Source organism: Coregonus lavaretus, assembly GCF_964263955.1.
Source record: "Coregonus lavaretus genome assembly, chromosome: 29".
Taxonomy (NCBI): Eukaryota; Metazoa; Chordata; class Actinopteri; order Salmoniformes; family Salmonidae; genus Coregonus; species Coregonus lavaretus.
The window spans coordinates 18728867-18754892 of record NC_140016.1 but is presented as its reverse complement, the minus strand read 5'-3'; the positions used below and the strand labels follow the sequence as shown (position 1 = coordinate 18754892).

Sequence of the window (26026 nt, the reverse complement as noted above, 5' to 3'; positions counted from 1 at the left end):
CAAACACCAAATTGAGACTCTGCATGCAGAATTCTGCAAAAATATCCTCTGTGTACAATGTAAAACACCAAATAATACATGCAGAGCAGAATTAGGCCGATACCCGCTAATTATCAAAATCCAGAAAATAGCCATTAAATTCTACAACCACCTAAAAGGAAGCGATTCCCAAACCTTCCATAACTAAGCCATCACCTACAGAGAGATGAACCTGGAGAAGAGTCCCCTAAGCAAGCTGGTCCTGGGGCTCTGTTCACAAACACAAATAGACCCCACAGAGCCCCAGGACAGCAACACAATTAGACACAAACAAATTATGAGAAAACAAAAAGAGAATTACTTGACACATTGGAAAGAATTTACAAAAAATCAGAGCAAACTAGAATGCTATTTGGCCCTAAACAGAGAGTACACAGTGGCAGAATACCTGACCACTGTGACTGACCCCAAATTAAGGAAATATTTGACTATGTACAGACTTAGTGAGCATAGCCTTCCTATTGAGAAAGGCCGCCTTAGGCAGACCTGGCTCTCAAGAGAAGACAGGCTATGTGCACGCTGCCCACAAAATGAGGTGGAAACTGAGCTGCACTTCCTAACCTCCTGCCAAATGTATGACCATATTAGAATTTGGATAAACTCCCATATCTATTGGGTGAAATACCACAGTGTGCAATCACAGCAGCAGAATTTGTGACCTGTTCCAACAAGAAAAGGGCAACCACTGAAGAACAAACACCATTGTAAATACAACCTATATTTATGTTGATTTATTTTTATACTTTAACTATTTGCACATCATTACAACACTGTATATAGACATAATGACACTTTAAATGTCTTTATTATTTTTGAACTTCTGTGAGTGTAATGTTTACTATTAATTTTTTTATTGTTTCATTCACTTTTGTTTATCATCTATTTCACTTGCTTTGGCAATGTAAACATATGATTCCCATGCCAATAAAGCCCCTTAAATTAGATTGAAATTAAATTAGAGAGAGAGAGAGAGAGAGAGAGAGAGAGAGAGAGAGAGAGAGAGAGAGAGAGAGAGAGAGAGAGAGAGAGAGAGAGAGAGAGAGAGAAGCACAACATACACAGAGCACAGAATGAACAACACCCAAACCCTCTATTTACATTCTACTGTATCCAAGGCGAGAGGAGCAGCCTACCCTGTATCCATACACAAAGGTTCCGTTGCTACAGCCCAGCTCATCAAGTGGCGGTCTCTCCCAACCAATCATGAGGCTGCTCTGTCCCACCATCCTGATGACCTCAACAGAGCCCACCTCAGCTGGAGGTTCTAAAAGCGGCCGGACCAAAGACAATCAGACACGCATGCTTTCCGTCAAGTGTACAGTCAACAGTGTGTATTGTGTGGGCTACTGCACCTGGTATAGCTCTGGGTTTGGTTGGTTTAGCTTGTTCAGGTTGGCAGTTGGAGAGGGGCTTCTTGATACAATGGTCCTCACCAGGCAGTCGTGACAACTCAGCAAGAGGAAGAGCAGTAGTGATGGGGGCCATTTTGGTGGGGGCTGTAGTTTCAGGGGTAATAATTGGAGGGGCAGATTTGGTGGAGGCAGTGTTCCACAAGGCAGTGGTAGTTTGTGCTTTAACAGTCCGGGCCATAGCGGTAGGAGGGGTATTAACAGGGGTAGTAGCATCGGAGGTAGCAGCAGTAGAACCAGTTTTAGAGAGGGGTTGTTTAGCACTGCTAATGCTAAGGGCAGTGGTGGTGGTGTGGACAGGAGGGTTAGTAGTTGGATGTGCTCTGTTTGGGGTCTGCTTAGAAGAGGTAGCACCATCACTGGTAGTTCTAGTGGGGGCAGTGGTAGATAGGGGAGTAGTAGTAGTAATAATAGGGGTAGTTGTTATGAGGGTATGTTTGGGTCGGTTGGGGGCAGCAGGGTTGGGGTATCCTGGGGAGTTCCCCTGGCCTGGAGGGGGACTGGAGTAAACCTGGGGGCTGGTCTTGGAAGGGAAAACCTAGGGAGAGAATGGGCAAGAATGGGTGACATTGAAGTGTAGACTATACTGGGACTTTGTGCATAAACAATATACATTTGCGGTCCTTCAAGCCAGGTTAGCATAGCATTGTTTGGTTTTGTACTGAATTCTACTACAACTGAAGTTTCCTTTGTGAACAATAAAGTTACTAAATATTTAACATGTGTGTGTTTTTTATTTTATTGTGTATATGAATGTGTAGTTTAATGTGTTTATTGTATTTTGATGTGTATTGTGGTGCTATAGAGAGCTCATCTGGTCTCAGCATTGACTCCCTGTCAAAATAAAGGTTAAATAAATAAAAAATGACTTGTGTGCAGGTAGGTAGCGTAGAGTTTGTTAAAGCTGTACTATAGGCCTACCTGGTAGCTGTTGGAGAGAGTCTTCTGCAGCTGCTGGTGAAGGTTGATGATCTTCTCCGGACTGGTCAACTTCCTAGTCAGACTGGCACATCTCTCTGGCGAGGGGGGAGTCAGGATGAGTGGTCTCCCATTCTCCTCTAAGAAACGGGCAGGGACCAGGCCAGACTCCCCTTTCACCTCGGCATGGTACATCCCACGTCTGTCTGGGAGTCCAGTGACTTGGACTGATTCACCCGCAGAAAGGGGAAGCTGTAACAGAAATGTGTGGATAATATAAGCCTACTGTATAAGACATGCAACACTAAAGCAACAAGATATAATGTGTTATAATGTTGTTATATGCATCAATACGATGCTCCACAGAAACTGAGAGTTGTAATATTTCTAAATCAGACTACCATTGGCAGTAGAGTGTGAGGCATGTTCGGAGAGGGGCAGTAGTCTGCTGTGGCCACACACACTCTGAAGTGTTCCCTCCCACTGCCTTCAGACACAGCTTTACCCAGCTCCTAGGAAGAGAGCACAACACCTTAGAGATGACATGGGAAACCCCTTACATGGGTGTGTTATGTTATAAACCCCTTCAGCTGGTGTGAGGTATGTTTTCTGTATTACACTGTACTAAAATTAGTTAGTGGTTCAGTGCAGTGGTATGGTGTGTTATTGCAGTGGGTTTCAAACCTCTCCTCGGGACCCCCAAACGTTTCACAATTGTGTTGTTTTCCCTGAACTAACTCAACTGATTCAAGTAGTCAAGGGCTTGATGATTAGTTGACAAGTTGAATTAGGTGTACTAGCTGTGGATTAGTTTGAATACCTGGAACCGCTGGGGGTCCCCAAGGAGAGGTTTGAAAACTCCTGTGTTACTGTAACTCTTACCTGTGCTGTGGATGCTGCAGGAGAGGTCTGTGAGCGCTCCGGTCGTTCTTCTGAGGCTGCAGGTGGGAGAAGGTGGGTGTTCTCCTGCAGAGCTGCAGTGGATGGGGGTGTGAAGGTGCTGGCGTAGTCCTGCAGTGCTGTGTCGTTAAGCAGGTCCTCAGCCTCCTGGGTCAGATTGTAGTCCAGGCAGCCATACCGACGCAGGGCTCGCATCAACTGCACCAGTAGACTGTTCCTCTGCTGGCACTTCACCACCAGACATGACAACTTGGCCTGCCATTAGACAGATGATCAGTCAATCAAAACCAAATCATGACAGCTTGGCTTGTCATTGGACAAGCCAAGCATCAGTCAATCAAAACAAAAACATGACAGCTTGGCGTGTCATTGGACAGATCATCAGTCAATCAAAACCAAATCATGACAGCATGGCCTGACATTGGATACAAAAGCTGTCAGTCAAAACAAGTCCAACACCAAATCTTCTATTAGCTCCAAACAACCATGTATCAAACCAGACCAACAGACTACCACCATTCTCCACCCCCTCACCTTTAAAGGAGCTATGTCCAGATCCGTCTGACTCTTTCTCAGGAGAACATTGTACTGGAGAGAGTCAGGAGAGTCACAGCCATTAGACTAAATACACTGGAAATAACAAAAAACATTACAGTAAACCAAAAACACTGACCACAAATACAGCTCTTTTGATATCGTAAAAGCTCTCTTCCAATACAATTAATTCTGCATGTCTTTGAACAAACATCACTCTAAGCAGGGAGCTGTAGTCTTATCAGAGTATGATGAAGTTGCTCCTTGACACTGATCTAAGGTCAGTTTTGTATTTTCTGCCTAATGGTAAGGCTCTGGATTCAGGGAGAGTAGATTATTAAGCTGATCCTAGATCTGTGCAAAAGGGTGACTTCTACCTAAATTGGTAACCTTAAGGGTATATTTTACCTATCTTAGCTGACAAAAGGTAGTTTACCTTAGCTCTGATGTCATCATAGCGCGCCCTCAGTGAGATGAGTGTGTTGCTCCAGTCCTCTCTGCTGCCCTGCTCTCTCTTCAGAGATGTGTACTCTGAACTCAGCTCTTTCAGAGCAACACTCTGTTACACACACAGATCTCAGTGAATGAACAATCACAAATTCAGGTATACAGTACACACATATAAATAATTAGTCAACACAACACACACACCTTGGCTTGAGTTCAGCCTGACACAACACACACCTTGGCTTTGAATTCAGCCTGACACAACACACACCTTGGCTTTGAATTCAGCCTGACACAACACACACCTTGGCTTTGAATTCAGCCTGACACAACACACACCTTGGCTTTGAGTTCAGCCTGAAGCAAGCTGAACTTCTCTTCGATCTTGATCCTTAATGAGTGAGCATCGGTCTTCTCTCTCTCCAGACTCGCTAGTCTGCTCTTCACCTCTCCCAACTAACAACAGACACAGCCAGTGGGTTATCATGACATGACTACTGTGGTTAGTGAGAGGGATACTTTCTCTATCCATACCTCTGCTCTTAGTGTGTGGTTCTCCCTCTTTGTCTCCTCCACCTCCTTGGTTCCCTCTCTCATCCTCTTCACCTCATTGGCTGCCTGTACTGCCCTCTTCTCAGCCTCCTCTCGTCTGACCTCAGACACACCCAGCTCACGGTACCACCTTTGAGCCTGCAATCACAGATTCTGTCCAGTCATGGTTCTGACCTCTGACCTCTCCTCTGATTGGCCAAGAAGACAGGAAGAAAGAAGAGCTCACCTCTGATTGGCTCTTCTCCAGTACCTCTCGTGACGTTCTGAGTTCTAACCCCAGCGACTCAATCTCCCTCATCAGTTCACTCTGCTCCACGTCTGTCCCCTCTTTCTCTCCCAAGTGGTCCTGGATACAGGTATATGCTATAACTCACACAACCCTGCCACGCTACTACTGACAGAAATTAATCAGTGCCAAGATACATAACAACTCACACATGTACAAAGATTCGCTCCTACCTGTGCAGACTGCCCCAGACAGATGGTCTTGTAGGAGTAGACTGTGGCCAGACCTCTCTGAGTGACATCACCATCACCTCTCTCTGTAGCCACACCCTCTGTGCATGTTGCCATGCCAACATGGTTCTCTGAGGGCTGCTGGTTGTGGCTCCGCCCCTGTAACAGCAGCTTATTCCGTAGAGCAGCGACGTCCGTCTGCAACTGGTCTCTCTCCTCTGTGAGCTCTTCGCTCTGTTCTCTCAGAACATCCATTGACTGAACTAACTGCTCTCTCTCTTCTTTTAAATCAGAGACAAACTGGTTCACCTGGCACCTCTCTTGTGTTTGAAGGCAGAGAGATGACAGCTTGTCTTTCTCCTGCTCTAGACGGCTGAGTGTCTGTGTTAGCTTGTCTCTCTGTCCCTTTAAACCACACATTGACTGCATCAACTGGCCTCTCTCTTTTTCTAGTTCGCGGAGTGACTCGTTTAGTTGGTCTCTCTCATCTTTTTGACTGAAGAGAGACTGCGAGAGCTTGTCTCTCTCCTCCTGGAGTCCAGACATTGACTGAACTAGCTGGTCTCTCTCCTCCTGGAGTCCAGACATTGACTGAACGAGCTGGTCTCGCTCCTCCTGGAGTCCAGACATTGACTGAACTAGCTGGTCTCTCTCCTCCTGGAGACCAGACATTGACTGAACTAGCTGGTCTCTCTCCTCCTGGAGTCCAGACATTGACTGAACTAGCTGGTCTCTCTCCTCCTGGAGTCCAGACATTGACTGAACGAGCTGGTCTCTCTCCTCCTGGAGACCAGACATTGACTGAACGAGCTGGTCTCTCTCCTCCTGGAGACCAGACATTGACTGAACTAGCTGGTCTCTCTCCTCCTGGAGACCAGACATTGACTGAACGAGCTGGTCTCTCTCCTCCTGGAGACCAGACATTGACTGAACTATCTGGTCTCTCTCCTCCTGGAGTCCAGACATTGACTGAACTAGCTGGTCTCTCTCCTCTTTTAAACCACACATTGACCGCATGACCTTGTCTCTCTTGTCTTTCAGACCACAGAGGGACCTTGTCAGCTGTTCTTTCTCGTCTTTTAAACCGCAGAGTGACTTATGGATCTGGTCGCGTTCTTCTTTCAGAACCCACACGGAGCGTGTTAGCTGGTGTTTCTCCTCTGTCTGACTGCTGAGTGAGAGGGCTACCTGTTCTCTTTCCTCTTTGAGATCACTGAGAGAGCCAATCAGCTCGTCCCTCTCCTCTCTAAGCCTGCACACCGACTCTGTGGTCAAACGGTCCTCCTGTTGACCACACACTGACTCGATCGTGTGGTCAACCTGTAGTACACCACTATTCACTGACCCTGGCGTCTGATCACTTTGTAGACTGGTCACAAACCCAACCGTGGGTTGACCCTGTTGAGCGTACACTGAGCCAACCGCATGCTCACCCTGTTGACCGCACTCTGACTCAGTGGTCAAACCATGGTCACCCTGCTGTAGGCCTAGCTGACTGCTTTTGATCCGTCTCTCCTGCCGGTCTATGATAGTGTTGAGGTCATCCTCACTCTTCCTGGTCAGCTCGGTGATGAGACTTCCCTGCTCCTGGTTCTCCTGCTCCAGCCTGGTGCTCTCCCTCTCTAGCAGGGACACCTGCATCCTGAGCTGGACTAGCTCCCTTTCACTCTCTCCCTCCTGGCTCTCTATGTGGGCTAGGAGCTCCTGGATATGCCTGCCCAGGGCCCGGTTCTCCTGGTTCAAGGCTAGGGCTAGGTCATCTTGGGCCAAGGCATACAGAGACAGGTCATCCTGGGCTAAGAACAGGATAGTATCATTCTGGGTTGGAGTTGCAGTGAGCTCTCTGCTACCCTGGGGTATTAGATTTTGAGTTGGCACCTTGTTTTCCTGGACATTTGACATGCTCTTGCCTACAAATGAGGACCCCTGCTCCACCTCGCAGGCCCCTGTTTCTCCCTGCTCCCTGAGTTTACATTTCAGCTGGGCGTTCTCCTCGGTCACCCTGTGCAGCTGGTCCTGTGTGTGTCGTAGCGTGCTCTCCAGCTGGTCCCTGTGGTCCCGGAGTGAGTCCATGTCGCCCCCCATGCTCCTGTAAGCCTCTCTCAGGGCCTCAGTCTCCTCGCTCGTCCCCTCCTCCAGGTTGAGAGAGGTTAAGCCCCCAGGACCAGGATACCAGTCCCCCAGGCTCAACTCCCCCAGACCCTCAATGCTCTTAGTGCCAAGGGATATGAGGCCGGGGTTCTGGCTACGGTGGCCTGAGAGGTTCAGGAGGTCCGGCCGGGGCAGAGGCAGAGTGGAGTTTTCCTGTGACCTCTCTGCTGCTCCATGGTGGTGAGCAGAGGGAGGTGTGTCTAGTGATGACTGGCCTGGGATCACCTTCACCTGCAGAGACGATGAACACTAAATATTAGAGACTCAATACAAAGCAGAGCCCAGTCTCAAACACACAAGCCAGCCACACTCTTTAGTTCCTCTGTAGTTAATCAGATTAACATTCCACTTTGATAATCTCACATTATAATCAATTTTACAATCCTAAAATAAGGTTTGCTTATAATCGTAATCATTCCCTTTCTTGAGGCTTAACTCTTCAACTCTTAGACTGATTTACAGAGTTCCCTCCACATAAACTTTAATGTCATCACTCACCGGGTCAGTGTTGTCCACAGAGCAGGGAAGTGGTTGACCCAGGGCAGGGGTGTTTGGCAGGGAGGTAGCCAGGCTAGGGGTAGAGGCAGGGCTGAGGCTGGGGTCAGTAGAACCCAGGCTGTGGTTGGTCTGTCTCAGGGTCTGGCTGAGCCTCTGACACAGTCTCTGGTTCTCCTCTTGCAGCTCCTCCACCTCCTCCATCAGGGAGCTTTCTGTCAGCTTCAGCCTGTGGACCACCGTCCTCATCTCCTCCAACGTACAGGACAAGAAGTGGTTGTTCTCCTGCACTTCCTGCAGCTGTTCCATCAGCCCCCTCTGCTCTGCCAGCCCCTGCTCCTCCCTCTCCAGCAGAACCCTGAGGTCCTCCTGGAGGCTGAAGATGAAGCTTCTCAGTCTAGCCTCACCCCCCAGACTCTCACCCTCTTCTCCTTCCTCCCCCTCTCTTTCGCCCTCTATTTCTCTATCATCCGCTCCCTGCTTCTGCTGGAGCGGTTGTCCATAGTGTCTCGACTGTTTATTCTCCTCCTCGTCCTCCTCCTCTCCTTCTCCTTCCTCCCTTGGGTGGGGCAGTCTCTCTGTCTCTGGTCTCTGTTGGCCTGAGGTTGGTACCATGATGGGGTTGACATTGGCTGCAGTAACGGAGTTGATGCTAGCTGTGTTGACAGGGGCTATGTTGGTGGCAGCAGATACGTTCATCTCCAGCACCTGTCTCTCCAGCTGGTGGAGTCTGGTCTGCAGGCCCTGCTCTCTGTCTCTAGCCAGGCCTAGCTTGTGGTGCAGCTGGCTCTTAAAGTGCTCAAAGTACTGAGACTGGCGGCCCATCTCCTCTTCTTTAGCCCTGAGCTGGGCCTGGCAGCGCTGCAGCCTCTCCCTCCACACGCGATCCCCACGCTCCTTCTCCTGGGACTGGGACAGAGACAGAGCGATTACAATAACGTCTGACATGCACCTGAGCTACAATAGAGTTATAATACATGCACATTCTCCTTCTTCTTATACTTACAATAAAGTACAATACATGAAATTAAACTAATACCTGAGTTACAACAGACTTACACTACACTAATACCTGAGTTAAAACAGACTTACACTACACTAATACCTGAGTTATAATAGGCTTACACTACACTATTACCTGAGTTACAACAGACTTACACTACACTATTACCTGAGTTATAACAGACTTACACTACACTATTACCTGAGTTATAACAGGCTTACACTACACTATTACCTGAGTTATAACAGACTTACACTACACTATTACCTGAGTTATAACAGGCTTACACTACACTATTACCTGAGTTACAACAGGCTTACACTACACTATTACCTGAGTTACAACAGGCTTACACTACACTATTACCTGAGTTACAACAGGCTTACACTACACTAATACCTGAGTTACAACAGGCTTACACTACACTATTACCTGAGTTATAACAGGCTTACACTACACTATTACCTGAGTTATAACAGACTTACACTACACTATTACCTGAGTTATAACAAGCTTACACTACACTATTACCTGAGTTACAACAGACTTACACTACACTATTACCTGAGTTATAACAGACTTACACTACACCATTACCTGAGTTATAACAGCCTTACACTACACTAATACCTGAGTTACAACAGACTTACACTACACTAATACCTGAGTTACAACAGACTTACACTACACTATTACCTGAGTTACAACAGACTTACACTACACTATTACCTGAGTTACAACAGACTTACACTACACTAATACCTGATTTATAAAAGGCTTACAATACACTATTACCTGAGTTACAACAGACTTACACTACACTAATATCTGAGTTACAACAGCCTTACACTACACTATTACCTGAGTTACAACAGACTTACACTACACTATTACCTGAGTTACAACAGACTTACACTACACTAATACCTGAGTTACAACAGACTTACAATACACTATTACCTGAGTTACAACAGGCTTACACTACACTATTACCTGAGTTATAACAGGCTTACACTACACTATTACCTGAGTTACAACAGCCTTACACTACACTAATACCTGAGTTACAACAGGCTTACACTACACTATTACCTGAGTTACAACAGGCTTACACTACACTAATACCTGAGTTACAACAGGCTTACACTACACTATTACCTGAGTTACAACAGACTTACACTACACTAATACCTGAGTTACAACAGACTTACACTACACTATTACCTGAGTTATAACAGGCTTACACTACACTAATACCTGAGTTACAACAGGCTTACACTACACTATTACCTGAGTTACAACAGGCTTACACTACACTATTACCTGAGTTACAACAGGCTTACACTACACTATTACCTGAGTTACAACAGGCTTACACTACACTATTACCTGAGTTACAACAGGCTTACACTACACTATTACCTGAGTTACAACAGGCTTACACTACACTAATACCTGAGTTACAACAGGCTTACACTACACTATTACCTGAGTTATAACAGGCTTACACTACACTATTACCTGAGTTATAACAGACTTACACTACACTATTACCTGAGTTATAACAAGCTTACACTACACTATTACCTGAGTTACAACAGACTTACACTACACTATTACCTGAGTTATAACAGACTTACACTACACCATTACCTGAGTTATAACAGCCTTACACTACACTAATTCCTGAGTTACAACAGACTTACACTACACTAATACCTGAGTTACAACAGACTTACACTACACTATTACCTGAGTTATAACAGACTTACACTGCACTATTACCTGAGTTATAACAGGCTTACACTACACTATTACCTGAGTTACAACAGACTTACACTACACTAATACCTGATTTATAAAAGGCTTACAATACACTATTACCTGAGTTACAACAGCCTTACACTACACTAATACCTGAGTTATAACAGACTTACACTACACTATTACCTGAGTTATAACAGGCTTACACTACACTATTACCTGAGTTACAACAGGCTTACACTACACTAATACCTGAGTTACAACAGGCTTACACTACACTATTACCTGAGTTACAACAGGCTTACACTACACTATTACCTGAGTTACAACAGGCTTACACTACACTAATACCTGAGTTACAACAGGCTTACACTACACTATTACCTGAGTTATAACAGGCTTACACTACACTATTACCTGAGTTATAACAGGCTTACACAACACTAATACCTGAGTTATAACAGGCTTACACTACACTATTACCTGAGTTATAACAGGCTTACACTACACTATTACCTGAGTTATAACAGGCTTACACTACACTATTACCTGAGTTATAACAGACTTACACTACACTATTACCTGAGTTATAACAAGCTTACACTACACTATTACCTGAGTTACAACAGACTTACACTACACTAATACCTGATTTATAAAAGGCTTACAATACACTATTACCTGAGTTACAACAGCCTTACACTACACTATTACCTGAGTTACAACAGCCTTACACTACACTAATACCTGAGTTATAACAGACTTACACTACACTATTACCTGAGTTACAACAGGCTTACACTACACTATTACCTGAGTTACAACAGGCTTACACTACACTAATACCTGAGTTACAACAGGCTTACACTACACTATTACCTGAGTTATAACAGGCTTACACTACACTATTACCTGAGTTATAACAGGCTTACACTACACTAATACCTGAGTTACAACAGGCTTACACTACACTAATACCTGAGTTACAACAGGCTTACACTACACTATTACCTGAGTTACAACATGCTTACACTACACTATTACCTGAGTTACAACAGGCTTACACTACACTAATACCTGAGTTACAACAGGCTTACACTACACTATTACCTGAGTTATAACAGGCTTACACTACACTATTACCTGAGTTATAACAGACTTACACTACACTATTACCTGAGTTATAACAAGCTTACACTACACTATTACCTGAGTTACAACAGACTTACACTACACTATTACCTGAGTTATAACAGACTTACACTACACCATTACCTGAGTTATAACAGCCTTACACTACACTAATACCTGAGTTACAACAGACTTACACTACACTAATACCTGAGTTAGAACAGACTTACACTACACTATTACCTGAGTTATAACAGACTTACACTGCACTATTACCTGAGTTATAACAGGCTTACACTACACTATTACCTGAGTTACAACAGACTTACACTACACTAATACCTGATTTATAAAAGGCTTACAATACACTATTACCTGAGTTACAACAGCCTTACACTACACTAATACCTGAGTTATAACAGACTTACACTACACTATTACCTGAGTTATAACAGGCTTACACTACACTATTACCTGAGTTACAACAGGCTTACACTACACTAATACCTGAGTTACAACAGGCTTACACTACACTATTACCTGAGTTACAACAGGCTTACACTACACTATTACCTGAGTTACAACAGGCTTACACTACACTAATACCTGAGTTACAACAGGCTTACACTACACTATTACCTGAGTTATAACAGGCTTACACTACACTATTACCTGAGTTATAACAGGCTTACACTACACTAATACCTGAGTTACAACAGGCTTACACTACACTATTACCTGAGTTACAACAGGCTTACACTACACTAATACCTGAGTTACAACAGGCTTACACTACACTATTACCTGAGTTACAACAGGCTTATACTACACTAATTCCTGAGTTATAACAGACTTACACTACACTATTACCTGAGTTATAACAGGCTTACACTACACTATTACCTGAGTTACAACAGACTTACACTACACTAATACCTGAGTTACAACAGACTTACACTACACTATTACCTGAGTTACAACAGGCTTACACTACTTGAGTTACAACAGGCTTACTCGTATGTTTGCTATGCCTCATTGAAGCTCATGTAAATCTCAATTCTGTCTCTCACCATGGAGCGTACCTCCTCCCTGAGTGCGTGGAGCCGCTCGTCTAGCCTCTGGCGCTGCGGCATGCTGGGACAGTGGAGGACTGAGTTGGCAGTGAGGTCCTCCACCTTCTGTAGGAGTCTCTGCTCTGACACTTCCAACTCTCTGATCCTGCATAGTAGGACGACGTGACTCATTAGATCACATGACATTCTCATAGCATTACATGGTTAGCATAGCATTACATGATTAGCATACCATTACATGACTAGCATAGGATTACATTAGCATTCAACAGAGATGAGACCTCTTACTGTCAAATAGTTTTTGCCTGTCATCAGTCCAAGAGAAAGTACAAGTGTGCACACATACCTTACTGACTGGAAAGTTTGAAATAAACCTCACAAACAGTGATATCATGCTAAGAGGTAACCAATAGTCTGTTACTACGCAAAATGCTGTGTGGTAAGCTGCATGTTCGCACAACAGGACATGTGCAATGTGATATGGTTGTGGCCATATGTCGTAGCTGTGTGATACGTGATCCCTGTCTCTCTGTCACCTACTCCTCACCTGTTGTGCAGAGCGCTCTCTGACTCAGTGAAGGAGCTGACGTTGTCTCTCAAGCTGTGCTCTAGAAGCTTCACTCTGTGGGTCAGAACCTGGAGGTCCGGGGTGCCAGTGGGACCTGTTACCATGGTTACAGCGCCAGCTCCGGTTCCGGTCCCTGCTGTAATCATGTTCCCCTCCATGGTTGTTGTTCATGGGTGACCTCCTCTCTAGAACCTGCAAACCAACGGTTTCCGTTCATAAACCTTACTGATCCTCTCCCTGTATTTATCCACTGTGTGGTAGCAAACACACTCCTTCTGCAATCTCAGTCAAACCCCCCTCTCTTTTTTAACAACTCCCTCCCCTCTCCTCCTTCTCTCTATCCCTCTCTGACCTCCCTCTTCCTCTCCCTTCACTTCTCTCTCTTCGTCCTCTCTTCCTTCTCTTTCTTGACCCTTTGCTGTGGTGTAACACACACACACACACACTCACTCATTCACACACACACACACACGCTCACACAAATTGCATTATTCATGAGAGCAGCAGCTCGGCTGCAGCAAGTGGCTGACTAGCTTCAGACATGCTTCTAAAGTTCCCTTACCACCTCCTCTCCCTAACAACAACAAGACCTCCCCCTCATCCCATCACCCCCAGTTAGCCAAGCTATTGTGTAACTCTGATTAAGCTAATTAATGAATATAATGTGGAGCCAATGGATAACTCAGAACTGCACAACAGAGCTGGAGAAGGAAGTATTTGTGTTGGGGGTGTTTTGTAAAGATTAAGTAACTTACCTACTGAAGATTCTTTGTTGTGTTCCACAGACTAGACTCCTCCTGTCGCCTCAGTCCTCTGGTGTCTCGCTACTGCGGAGTCTACTCAGAGCTTTCACTTCATACACTTTGAACTTGGCCGTGACAGCTGTTTCCATGGTGACCCTCATGCGCTGAGCTTTCCGGGAATGTCCAGTGCCCAGGACTTGGCTAGTCTGTGTTAGAAGGGCCTCCTGCTTTCTTTCCCCCCCTCCCTCCCCTTCTTCTTCTTCCTCCCTCCTCTCTGATTGCATTCTTTCGTTGTGTGGCTCTAAATTCATCTGAGGCACTGTCTCAATCACTGTTTTCCTTGTTGACCTGCTTCAGTGTTCCAGTCACAATGTTTATGCTTTTTAGAACTCACATTAGAGTTTACCTAATTGTTCCACTTCCAGAAATGGTAGGTGACTTCCTTTATATAAAAAACACTGATATACATCTCTTTACATGTCTCTGATATTTGTTCACTTTTCAGAGTCATGGTTTTGTTTTGTTTTGCATTCCAGATTAAAAGTGCATGTTTATCAAAAAGGCCATAAGGTTTGTGAACCATCTAAAAATGCATAAAAAACAAATATGTTGTGCGTTTCTTCCTCACTCTCCACCTGAGCGCCTTAGCACCTGAGGAAACAGACAAATTATCATCATCATCATGTTATTACACAGTATTACAGAGGTTGCATAGCTGTGTATCATTACCTGATGTCGGTCCATGTCAGCGTCATTAAGGCCAAAGAATAAAAGCTAGTGAGAAAAACAAAAAGAGGAACAAAAACTAAAAAAATCATAAGAATGTTAAAGAATGTTAATAAAAGGAGAGAGAGGAAGACACATGTTACTGTTCATCATTCTAACTAAAGAGTTATACTACATGCTCACATGACCCACAACCACAGGAGGCTGGTGAAGGGAGGACGGCTTATAATAATAGCTGGAATTAAGTGAATAGAGCGGTACCATGTGTTTGATACCATTCCAGTCATTTTTTTCCAGCCATTACTATGAGCCCTTCCTCCCCAAATTAGGTTCCACTAGCCACCTGTGCCCACAACATGTGCATTAATGTTTCTTAGACAGAGAGAGAAATTACATATATATCTACCTTTTCTTCTATTTCCTTGACTTGTGTCTTTTGCATCTCAATCATGCCTTCCAACTGTCTTATTCTCTGTAAAGCAAATAACACAGAACATATGGTTCAGGAGGTCAACTTCCTACTGACGACAGGCATTGTATTATAGTTCAGAAGTAGAAAAATAAATGGCTGTGGTTGCTAAACACTTGCTAATGAAAGTGACGACAACCCTTTCCACATGTATTCCCAGAAGCTGCACTTCTCCCGTGTTACCATGGCAGCTGTTGCACAGCCTCAAATAAAAAAATCATGCTGCCATGACAATGAGCAAGTGGAACAATGGTGAATCTTTGTTCAGACCACATGAGCTGATTTAGTGACTGACCTTTGGTCTTGGCTACACACACACACACACACACGCACACGCGTAGACACACACACACACACACACACACACACACCTCCATCTGCTCCTTTCCTCTTCTTTAAATACTATTTGAGACAAACAGACTCAGACAAGCGTGAAATCCAAAACCTTCACTGGAAGCACACCAGTCCAAGTCTACTGGTAGGTAATCCTGACAGAGTTATGAAACACTGGAACCACACTGATCACATTCTCGTGGCTGACCTAAACCCTAAAAGCTGCTTAGATCATAACCATGGGAGGGTGAGTCAGCCAGAGGAGAGGCAGGGCCTGGAAAAGAGTGGTTTTGGGGGACGGGATTAGGATGAGATCCTGTATTGCACCGAGCAGGGCTGGTGGACGAGAGACCACTGAAGAGGACTAGGAAAAAAGTCTCAACTGCAAGTCAGTTATAGAGAATGTTTTATTATAATTGATGTCTTTAGTAAACTCCTATTGTGTTATTGATTAGAAAGTTGATGGTTAGTTTCTGAAGCAATGGATCGCCTAAGGTTAAGATAAGAAGTGTCATGTTGAGGTTGGGAGTGTCGTGTTGAGGTTAGGAGTGTCATGTTGAGGTTAGGAGTGTCATGTTGAGGTTAAGAGTGTCATGTTGAGGTTAGGAATGTAATGTTGAGGTTAGGAGTGTTATGTTAAGGTTAGGAGTGTCATGTTGAGGTTAGGAGCATAAAGACTAATGGAATAAGGATAGGACTTCTGTGAAATGCTGAGGTTTGGAGGAATACACAAAACACAAGGACACACACACACACACAAGTAGGAGGGATACTGCATCTATTCTCTGTGGCGGCTGCAGGTTAAGGCCTTCCCTTACCTGCTGGGCCTGCTGTAGCAGCTCCATGCGCTCCTGTAAGATCTGACTGTCATACTGGCGGCTCTGCCTGAGTATCTGCCTCCGCAGTTTGTCCACAGCTAGCCTCAGCTCCTCCCTCTGCCTGTCCGACAGAGACTCTGCCACCGCACGCCCCCCCGGCTCCTGCTGCAGAGCGTTATACAGCGTAGCCTCCAGCTCCGCGATCCTCTGTCACACAGCCACACACACAGGTATGCCACTGTGATCATGGCAGAGATGGAAAACACTGTTCCACTTTATTTCTAGTGTCACTATAATGGTGTGTTTTTCATGGTAATTGCATGGTAACTACAGTGTAGGTACTAAAGTCCACTTTGTTACATAGTACTTACAACTGTTATGCCTGTTTACAGCTTATAATGTCAGTGTAGTGACCATGTAAATACATGCTTCTATTGACACTGTATAAAGTGGAACTAAAAACACAAAAACACACACTGAATCAAATTAATAAATGGTGGTGAGTGCTGGATACTGTTGTTGTTACCTAACTCATGGTGGTAGTGACTGTTAAATCAAGTTAGAGATGGGAAGAATATAAATCATATGGGCTGTTCATGCCTCTACTCTGGGGACATTCACACATCTCTAGCCTACGTGTAGTTCCTCTTGATACACCTTGACATTTTGACATTTGACATTTTAGTCATTTAGCAGACGCTCTTATCCAGAGCGACTTACAGTTAGTGAATACATATTTTTTTAAACTGGCCCCCCGTGGGAATCGAACCCACAACCCTGGCATTGCAAACGCCATGCTCTATCAACTGAGCTACATCCCTGCCGGCCATTCCCTCCCCTACCCTGGACGACGCTGGGCCAATCGCTGGGCCAAACCTTCTCATTAGAATTGCACACTTCACTGAGGGAATCACTAGACGTCCTGTCTCGGGATCTTACTGTGTTCGTCTAAGAGAGTGTTAGGGATGTGTCTGAACAGTGAATGCACAGCCATACTCCCCCAGTCAGTAGGGCGTGTCTCTTTCTGTCCTTTAGTACTCAGTGCAAACACGGGTTCATTGAGGTAGAAGATGCAGTATCCCCGACAACACATGACAAACTCAAACAGCAGGGCTTGGTCTGTGGGTTAGTGATGTTTGATGGGTTTACATCATTTAGAGGGCTGACAGTGTGTACTTTACAACATGTATTTTATGAAACTATTGCATGTCATCTTGATAATATAATGACCATTGTGATATATAATTATAATATAATATATGCCATTTAGCAGACGCTTCTAACCAAAGCGACTTACAGTGATGCGTGCATACATTTTACGTATAGGTGTTCCCGGGAATCGTACCCACTCTCCTGGCATTGCAACTTCAAGTTCCATGCTCTACCAACTGAGGACCACCACCCATGTTCCTACAAGCAGGAAACAGCTGTAGAGTAACCCTCTTGTCCAATCATGTTGCTGTGTTGTACCATGTAGGCCTGATCCAGGGCCTGCTTCCTGTAGTCCAGCTCCTCCTCCAGGAAACCCTTCTGCTTACTGAACAGGTCCTGGAACAGCCACATCACATCACAGGATATCACATTGCATCACCATGACAATGGCGTAACGTCAGAGGCAGTGAAAAAACCCTGATACATGGTCAGATGTTTTTTTTTGTCTCTCACCGTCTCATTCTCCAGGTCAATCATCTTCTGGGTCAAGGCTTCCTCTGTGCTGTCTATCTGCTTTAACCACTATGGAGGGAGCGAGAGAGAGACAGACACACTCAACACATACTGTACAGTTAAATCCACAGTAGATAAAGGATATGACCAGCAGGTGTCAGAGGCAGGCTTAGAGATAAAGAGGAGGAGGAGGAAGAGGAGAAGGAGGAGGAAAAGGAGAAGGAAGAGGAGAAGGAGGAGGAGGAAGAGGAAGAGGAAGAGGAGGAGGAAGAGGAAGAAGAGGAAAAGGAGGAAGGGGAGAAGGAGGAAGAAGAGGAGGAGGAAGAGTAGGAGGAAGAGGAGAAGGAGGAGGAAGAGGAAGAGTAGGAGGAGGAAGGGGAGAAGGAGGAGGAAGAGGAAGAGTAGGAGGAGGAAGGGGAAAAGGAGAAGGAAGAGGAAGAGGAGAAGGAGGAGGAAGAGGAGGAAGAGGAAGAAGAGGAAAAGGAGGAAGGGGAGAAGGAGGAAGAAGAGGAGGAGGAAGAGGAGGAGGAAGAGGAGAAGGAGGAGGAAGAGGAAGAGTAGGAGGAGGAAGGGAAGAAGGAGGAGGAAGAGGAAGAGTAGGAGGAGGAAGGGGAAAAGGAGAAGGAAGAGGAAGAGGAGAAGGAGGAGGAAGAGGAGGAAGAGGAAGAGGAGGAGGAAGAGGAAGAAGAGGAGAAGGAAGAGGAAGAGGAGACGGAAGAGGAAGAGGAAGAAGAGGAGAAGGAAGAGGGGGAGAAGGAGGAGGAAGAGGAGGAGGAAGAGTAGGAGGAAGAGGAGAAGGAGGAGGAAGAGTAGGAGGAGGAAGGGGAGAAGGAGGAGGAAGAGTAGGAGGAGGAAGGGGAGAAGGAGGAAGAGGAGAAGGAGGAGGAAGAGTAGGAAGGGGAGAAGGAGGAGGAAGAGTAGGAGGAGGAAGAGCAGGAGGAGGAAGGGGAGAAGGAGGAAGAGGAGAAGGAGGAGGAAGAGTAGGAGGAGGAAGGGGAGAAGGAGGAGGAAGAGTAGGAGGAGGAAGGGGAGAAGGAGGAAGAGGAGAAGGAGGAGGAAGAGGGGGCAGGCGGGTTGACTCCCACAATGTAACAATGTTCCAGTGTTGTTGGAGGAGGAGGAGGAGAGACTGACCTTCTCACACATTGACAGAACCGTCCCTGCCTGGATGACGACAATCTGCTCCTCGTTACGCAAGTTCTGGAGAGGAGGAGAAGACAAGAAATGGATATAGAGGATCGGGGGAAGGATTAAAGTATTTATTAAGGTTTTAATTGAGGGAGAAAATAGCATTGTGAATTTTTGTAAGATCATTATATTGAGAGCATTAGGAACAGTGGAGAGAGTGTAAACTCACCCCATTATCTCCCAGGATATCCAGTTTCTTCATCAGATCTGGAATAACCACATCCTAAAGAGGGATTACATATCCAGTTTCTATACGCTGCGAGAGGGAGACAGGGTATGTGGTTTGTGTGTTACCTTGATGCCCTCCTGGTGGCAGAAGATCTGCAGAGCGCTGTTGCTGTTCTCTGGGAAGGTAGTCACGTGGAAGCCCATGGCTGGAGGCCTGTGTTCCCTCTCCTATTGGACAACAAGGACAGTTAACCCCACCCTCATACACACACACACACACACACACACACACACACACACACACACACACAGTCCTCCCAATCTAATTTACAGACCACAACAGCCAGACCTCTAAAGTGGACAGCACATTCACAACTAATATTCTGGTTGGGTAGATTGGTGAGTGAGAATGATAGTGAATTGGTCAGGGTTTGGAACTGAACTGAATGGGTAATGGTTGGGAAAGGAACTGAATGGGTCATGGTTGGGAACTGAACTGGACTGAACGGGTCAGGGTTGGGAACTGAACTGGATGGGTCAGGGTTGGGAACTGAACTGGACTGAACGGGTCAGGGTTGGGAACTGAACAGAATGGGTTAGGGTTGGGAACTGAACTGAACGGGTCAGGGTTGGGAACTGAACTGAACTGAACGGGTCAGGATTGGGAACTGAACTGAACTGAACGGGTCAGGGTTGGGGAACTGAACTGAATGGGTCAGGGTTGGGGAACTGAACTGAATGGGTCAGGATTGGGAACTGAACTGAATAGGTCAGGGTTGGGAACTGAACTGAATGATGTACAGTACTTACAGTGGGGAGAACAATTATTTGATACACTGCCGATTTTGCAGGTTTTCCTACTTACAAAGCATGTAGAGGTCTGTAAATCCAGAAAATCACATTGTATGATTTTTAAGTAATTAATTTGCATTTTATTGCATGACATAAGTATTTGATACATCAGAAAAGCAGAACTTAATATTTGGTTCAGAAACCTTTGTTTGCAATTACAGAGATCATACATTTCCTGTGGGTCTTGACCAGGTTTGCACACACTGCAGCAGGGATTTTGGCCCACTCCTCCATACAGACCTTCTCCAGATCCTTCAGGTTTCGGGGCTGTCGCTGGGCAATACGGACTTTCAGCTCCCTCCAAAGATTTTCTATTGGGTTCAGGTCTGGAGACTGGCTAGGCCACTCCAGGACCTTGAGATGCTTCTTACGGAGCCACTCCTTAGTTGCCCTGGCTGTGTGTTTCGGGTCGTTGTCATGCTGGAAGACCCAGCCACGACCCATCTTCAATGCTCTTACTAAGGGAAGGAGGTTGTTGGCCAAGATCTTGTGATACATGGCCCCATCCATCCTCCCCTCAATACGGTGCAGTCGTCCTGTCCCCTTTGCAGAAAAGCATCCCCAAAGAATGATGTTTCCAACTCCATGCTTCATGGTTGGGATGGTGTTCTTGGGGTTGTACCCATCCTTCTTCTTCCTCCAAACACGGCGAGTGGAGTTTAGACCAAAAAGCTCTATTTTTGTCTCACCAGACCACATGACCTTCTCCCATTCCTCCTCTGGATCATCCAGAAGGTCATTGGCAAACTTCAGACGGGCCTGGACATGCGCTGGCTTGAGCAGGGGGACCTTGTGTGCGCTGCAGGATTTTAATCCATGATGGCGTAGGGTGTTACTAATGGTTTTCTTTGAGACTGTGGTCCCAGCTCTCTTCAGGTCATTGACCAGGTCCTGCCGTGTAGTTCTGGGCTGATCCCTCACCTTCCTCATGATCATTGATGCCCCACGAGGTGAGATCTTGCATGGAGCCCCAGACCAAGGGTGATTGACCGTCATCTTGAACTTCTTCCATTTTCTATTAATTGCGCCAACAGTTGTTGCCTTCTTACCAAGCTGCTTGCCTATTGTCCTGTAGCCCATCCCAGCCTTGTGCAGGTCTACAATTTTATCCCTGATGTCCTTACACAGCTCTCTGGTCTTGGCCATTGTGGAGAGGTTGGAGTATGTTTGATTGAGTGTGTGGACAGGTGTCTTTTATACAGGTAACGAGTTCAAACAGGTGCAGTTAATACAGGTAATGAGTGGAGAACAGGAGGGCTTCTTAAAGAAAAACTAACAGGTCTATGAGAGACGGAATTCTTACTGGTTGGTAGGTGATCAAATACTTATGTCATGCAATAAAATGCAAATTAATTACTTAAAACTCATACAATGTGATTCTCTGGATTTTTGTTTTAGATTCCGTCTCTCACAGTTGAAGTGTACCTATGATAAAAATTACAGACCTCTACATGCTTTGTAAGTAGGAAAACCTGCAAAATCGGCAGTGTATCAAATACTTGTTCTCCCCACTGTACATGATGAGGCTAGCATGCTCAGGATCTGTCCAAATGAGGTGGGTGGAGAAACATGATTTAAAATGCAAACCAAAGAATAGGGTTTTAAAACATACTTAAACTGTGCGACTTCAAATGGATGAGTGTAAGTGACTGAGAGGCTCTTTGGGTCCATTCCACCCATCCTTATGTGTGTGCATTACGAGTTTCTTTGATATATCTTCTTATAATAATAATAATAATATGCCATTTAGCAGACGCTTTTATCCAAAGCGACTTACTTGAAGTGATCGAGTATCTCCTATGAAGTTATCATGAAATATAGAAAAAAAGGATACTATGAAAGATACTAATATGATACAAAAAAAAGGAAAAACTCTAATAAAGTATATGAAAGAGCTCATGAAAGATATCCTACATCAGTTGTTGAAGGCAGAGTTTGTTGATGATAGAAACAGTAGGTGAAACCTGAAAGGAGGAAAGCCATGCAGTCGATAATCTTCTATTATGGAGAACAATCAAGAGATCTAGGACACGTGTGACTGATGATTTGAATGTTGTGCATACAACTACATTTTAATTAACATAAAGAAACTTAAGAACAACTACATGCAAGGAGGAGAGACAAATGAACAAAGATGGGTGGATGGTGAACTTAAATACATTTTATTCCATTCAAAATTCTCACTTAAGACAACATTCTCTTTCAATTAAAAAAATAAAACTTTTCCAGTTCAGTGGGGATGGTAAGGCGGTCAGAAAGCAAAGCGAGGAAATACAAGGTACATACAATGGGTTGAGGCACAGTAGTGTGTATGTTTGTGTGTGTGTGTGTGTGTGTGTACATGGTACTACGTGCCAGAGGAGGCTGGTGGGAGGAGCTATAGGAGGACGGGCTCGTTGTAATGGCTGGAATGGAATTAATGGAATGGAGTAAACACGTCCTCCTATAGCTCCTCCCACCAGCCTCCTCTACGAGAGCTCTTGTGTGTGTGTGTTCTGGTCACTGTATGAAGGTCCTGCGTGGGGACTGGAGGCCGGTGTTGCCCCCTGGGGACAGTTTGATGGTGGTACACTCTCTTACTTCCAGTTCTAGCACTCTGAACTCCAGCAACTCATTCTGGTCCCTCGCGTCCTGCACCTCCGCCTGCAGCTTCCACTCAGCTCGCTGTAACACACACATCTACAAACACACACATATTTTTGTATTTCCCGCCACGTTGGATAAATAATGTATCTAATAAAGTATACACTCAAATGCTCCCTATCCTAGTGTCCTTCCCTTCCAGATGGCTCACAGGACTGTGTTGAGTGACAGAGGAGTAGGAGGTACCTTACCTTGTTGTGGAGTTCCTGATTGGTCCTGCTGAGGTACTGCTTCTCCTCCACCCACTTAGAGTCCTGGAGAAACACAGTTACACACACCTCAGAGGAAAACTAAAGTATCACAATACAGAATCATATGGGAGAAAAGAGCACCTTGCCACTCATAGGGGATACTGTACAATGTACATGCATGAGCACCTCAACCTAAAGAGATTCAGCCACACCTGGTCAGTAATAGCCCAAACTGTCCGTTTCTGAACTGAGACCCACAAGGCCAAAATAAGTGAAATAATGCATTCAAATAGTGAACACACGCATGCAACCACAAGACAAACACAAAAGATTTTGCTGTAACATGGTTTTATTGAACCAAAAAGAAACAGAGAGAAAGTCCACCACCAGAATTACAGAGAAAAGTGCTCAGAAGTCATGCTGAACAGAGAATCAGGAATATTGAGGCACCAGTGGTGAGAGCAGTGCAACAAAAAGTGCAACAAGGCCACAGTGACACAAACAGGAAACATGCAGTATATGTGAGGCATGCAACAGGTACCAGAGAATGATGGAGGTTGCTATGAGTTTCGACCTCTGTGAAACGCTGCTCGGTCTTAGATCTATTCAATCTATTGATATCAGGCTGAGCAATCAACAATAAGATTGAACAATATATGTGATTTGCATTATGATGCATTTGGCATCCATTGGTTTTGACCCCAAAATCCATATACACTTCTCAAAACGTATTTCACTCTGTGCTTTTACAAATATGATTACTAATACAAGGAAATAATCAAATTGATATATCTTTACAGAGGAACTGATTTAAGATGATTTCCACATAATGTGATATAATTAAGACAATACATGTTTTTTTTTTATTAACCTTGTGTCTTCAGAGTCATATTTGTAAATGGTAGGTACAATTTGATATGACTGGCTGATTTGCTTAGCATGAGGACGTATCATTCAATCAGTTTGCTCATGATCATGAGTAGATAAATGCTGATTCTATTTTCCAGAGAAAATAGACCATATAAATGAAAATACTGTCAACAACAGTGGAGCATGCACACAAGGCAGAGTTGTGACGTCATCAGAGTGACATCACAGGATCCTGCGGCAGATCCGGTCGGCGTAGCACCAGGCGAAAAGCAAAGCCCCCAGACAGACAAGCAGCAGGGCCAATGAGAGCGGAGCAGCCAGGGACCTCCCCGTCTTCTCCCCACCCTTTTCCTCTTTTACCTGCCCCCTCTCGGCCAATGCCTTCTCCAGGTCGGCGATCTTCGCCTGGCACCCAATCAGATCCGCCTGCAGCTGCTCACGGTTCTGGGGGAAGGGGAATGCAGCCAATCAGAGACCAGAGTCAAGTTAGTTCAATCGGGTGAGTTAGTGCTGGGCTGGAACAAAAGCCTGCACACCCTGCAGCCTTCCAAGACAGTGATGGTCACATTTGGAGTCTACTGAGGGATATCAAGGGTAGGCCGTAGGAGTTAAGGGTTAAAGTTACTCACCCTGGCCTCTCTCTCAGCGTCATGTGACCCCCCAGTCTGTTCCTGTAGGAGGGCGTAGGCCCGCTGGAGAGCCTGGTACTCTCTGGTCAGTTGTCTGAAGCGCAGCTCTGACTCTTCACGAGATACACCCTGGGGAATGAATACAATACATAACATGCCATACAGCAGAAGCTTTTATCCAAAGTGACTTACAGTCAAGCGTGTATACATTTTACGCACGGTTGGTCCGGGGAATTTAACCCACTATCCTGGCATGGTCAAACACATGGTCAAACACACACACCTGAGAACACCAAACACACTTACATCCTCCAGGTCCTCCTCGGGCGTGGCAGGGGTGCAGTCTGTGAGGTCAGTGTTGTAAGAGGTCAGAGACGACGTCTCAGAGTCCACAGACTCCTCATCAAATCCAAAATATGTCTCCACAACATGCCTCTGGAGAGAGAGAGAGAGAGAGAGAGAGAGAGAGAGAGAGGAGGGGGGATCGAGAGAGGGGAGAGAGAGAGGGAGAGAGGAGGGGGGAGAGAGAGAGAGAGAAGGAGGGAGAGAGGAGGAGGGAGAGAGAGAGAGAGAGGGAGAGAGGGGGGAGAGAGAGAGAGGGGGGAGAGAGAGAGCGAGAGAGAGAGAGAGGAGGGGGGAGGGAGAGAGAGAGAGAGAGAGAGAGAGAGAGAGAGAGAGAGAGAGAGAGGAGGGGGAGGGAGAGAGGAGGGGGGAGAGAGAAAGAGGGGAGTGAGAGGAGGAGGGAGAGAGAGAGAGAGAGGAGGAGGGAGAGAGAGAGAGGGGAGGAGGGAGAGAGAGAGAGAGAGAGAGAGAGAGAGAGAGAGAGAGAGAGAGAGAGAGAGAGAGAGAGAGAGAGAGAGAGAGAGAGAGGGGGGAGAGAAAAAGAGAGCGATTAGCTGTAATATATTGATTTACACACACACACAAACGATAGGAGAGAAGACTATTTGAAAACACACACACACACACACACACACACACACACAGCCAACACATTATGCTACAGAACACTCACTGTGACAGTCAATCAACCTTGGAACAATCACTTCCCCATTCCTTACCATCCGATTACTAAACACAAATCTTCCACACAATAATCTCTAAAAAAGAAAGGCTAATCTCATCCTTCCCATTGATCTTATAGACTCAACAGTATTGTCCTTCCCATTGATCTCAGCTCCAACCCACGGAGTCAGCTCAATAGTCACTGTACTACAGTAAAGTCCTTACCATCGTGTTTGTAGGTCATCTCCTGACAGCCAGAGAAGGAGAGGACAGATCATAGCACACA

The 26026-nt window shown here is 45.4% G+C and overlaps 1 protein-coding gene across 1 annotated transcript in view; it reads right to left on the bottom strand.

Moving 5' to 3' along the window:
- Positions 1 to 14807: 14807 nt before the first annotated feature.
- Positions 14808 to 26026, bottom strand: part of LOC311105241 (janus kinase and microtubule-interacting protein 1-like) — a gene marked incomplete at both ends in the record, with an annotated part of 30570 nt that continues 19351 nt past the window's right edge. The window contains 14 exons of the mRNA XM_084147324.1: positions 14808 to 14834; positions 14913 to 14957; positions 15316 to 15381; positions 16530 to 16736; positions 18000 to 18077; positions 18195 to 18263; positions 19329 to 19394; positions 19552 to 19605; positions 19677 to 19778; positions 22983 to 23081; positions 23237 to 23299; positions 24467 to 24550; positions 24736 to 24864; positions 25042 to 25170. Coding sequence (XP_084003450.1) covers positions 14808 to 14834; positions 14913 to 14957; positions 15316 to 15381; positions 16530 to 16736; positions 18000 to 18077; positions 18195 to 18263; positions 19329 to 19394; positions 19552 to 19605; positions 19677 to 19778; positions 22983 to 23081; positions 23237 to 23299; positions 24467 to 24550; positions 24736 to 24864; positions 25042 to 25170 — 1218 coding nt within the window. The remainder of the gene's footprint in view (positions 14835 to 14912; positions 14958 to 15315; positions 15382 to 16529; positions 16737 to 17999; positions 18078 to 18194; positions 18264 to 19328; positions 19395 to 19551; positions 19606 to 19676; positions 19779 to 22982; positions 23082 to 23236; positions 23300 to 24466; positions 24551 to 24735; positions 24865 to 25041; positions 25171 to 26026) is intronic.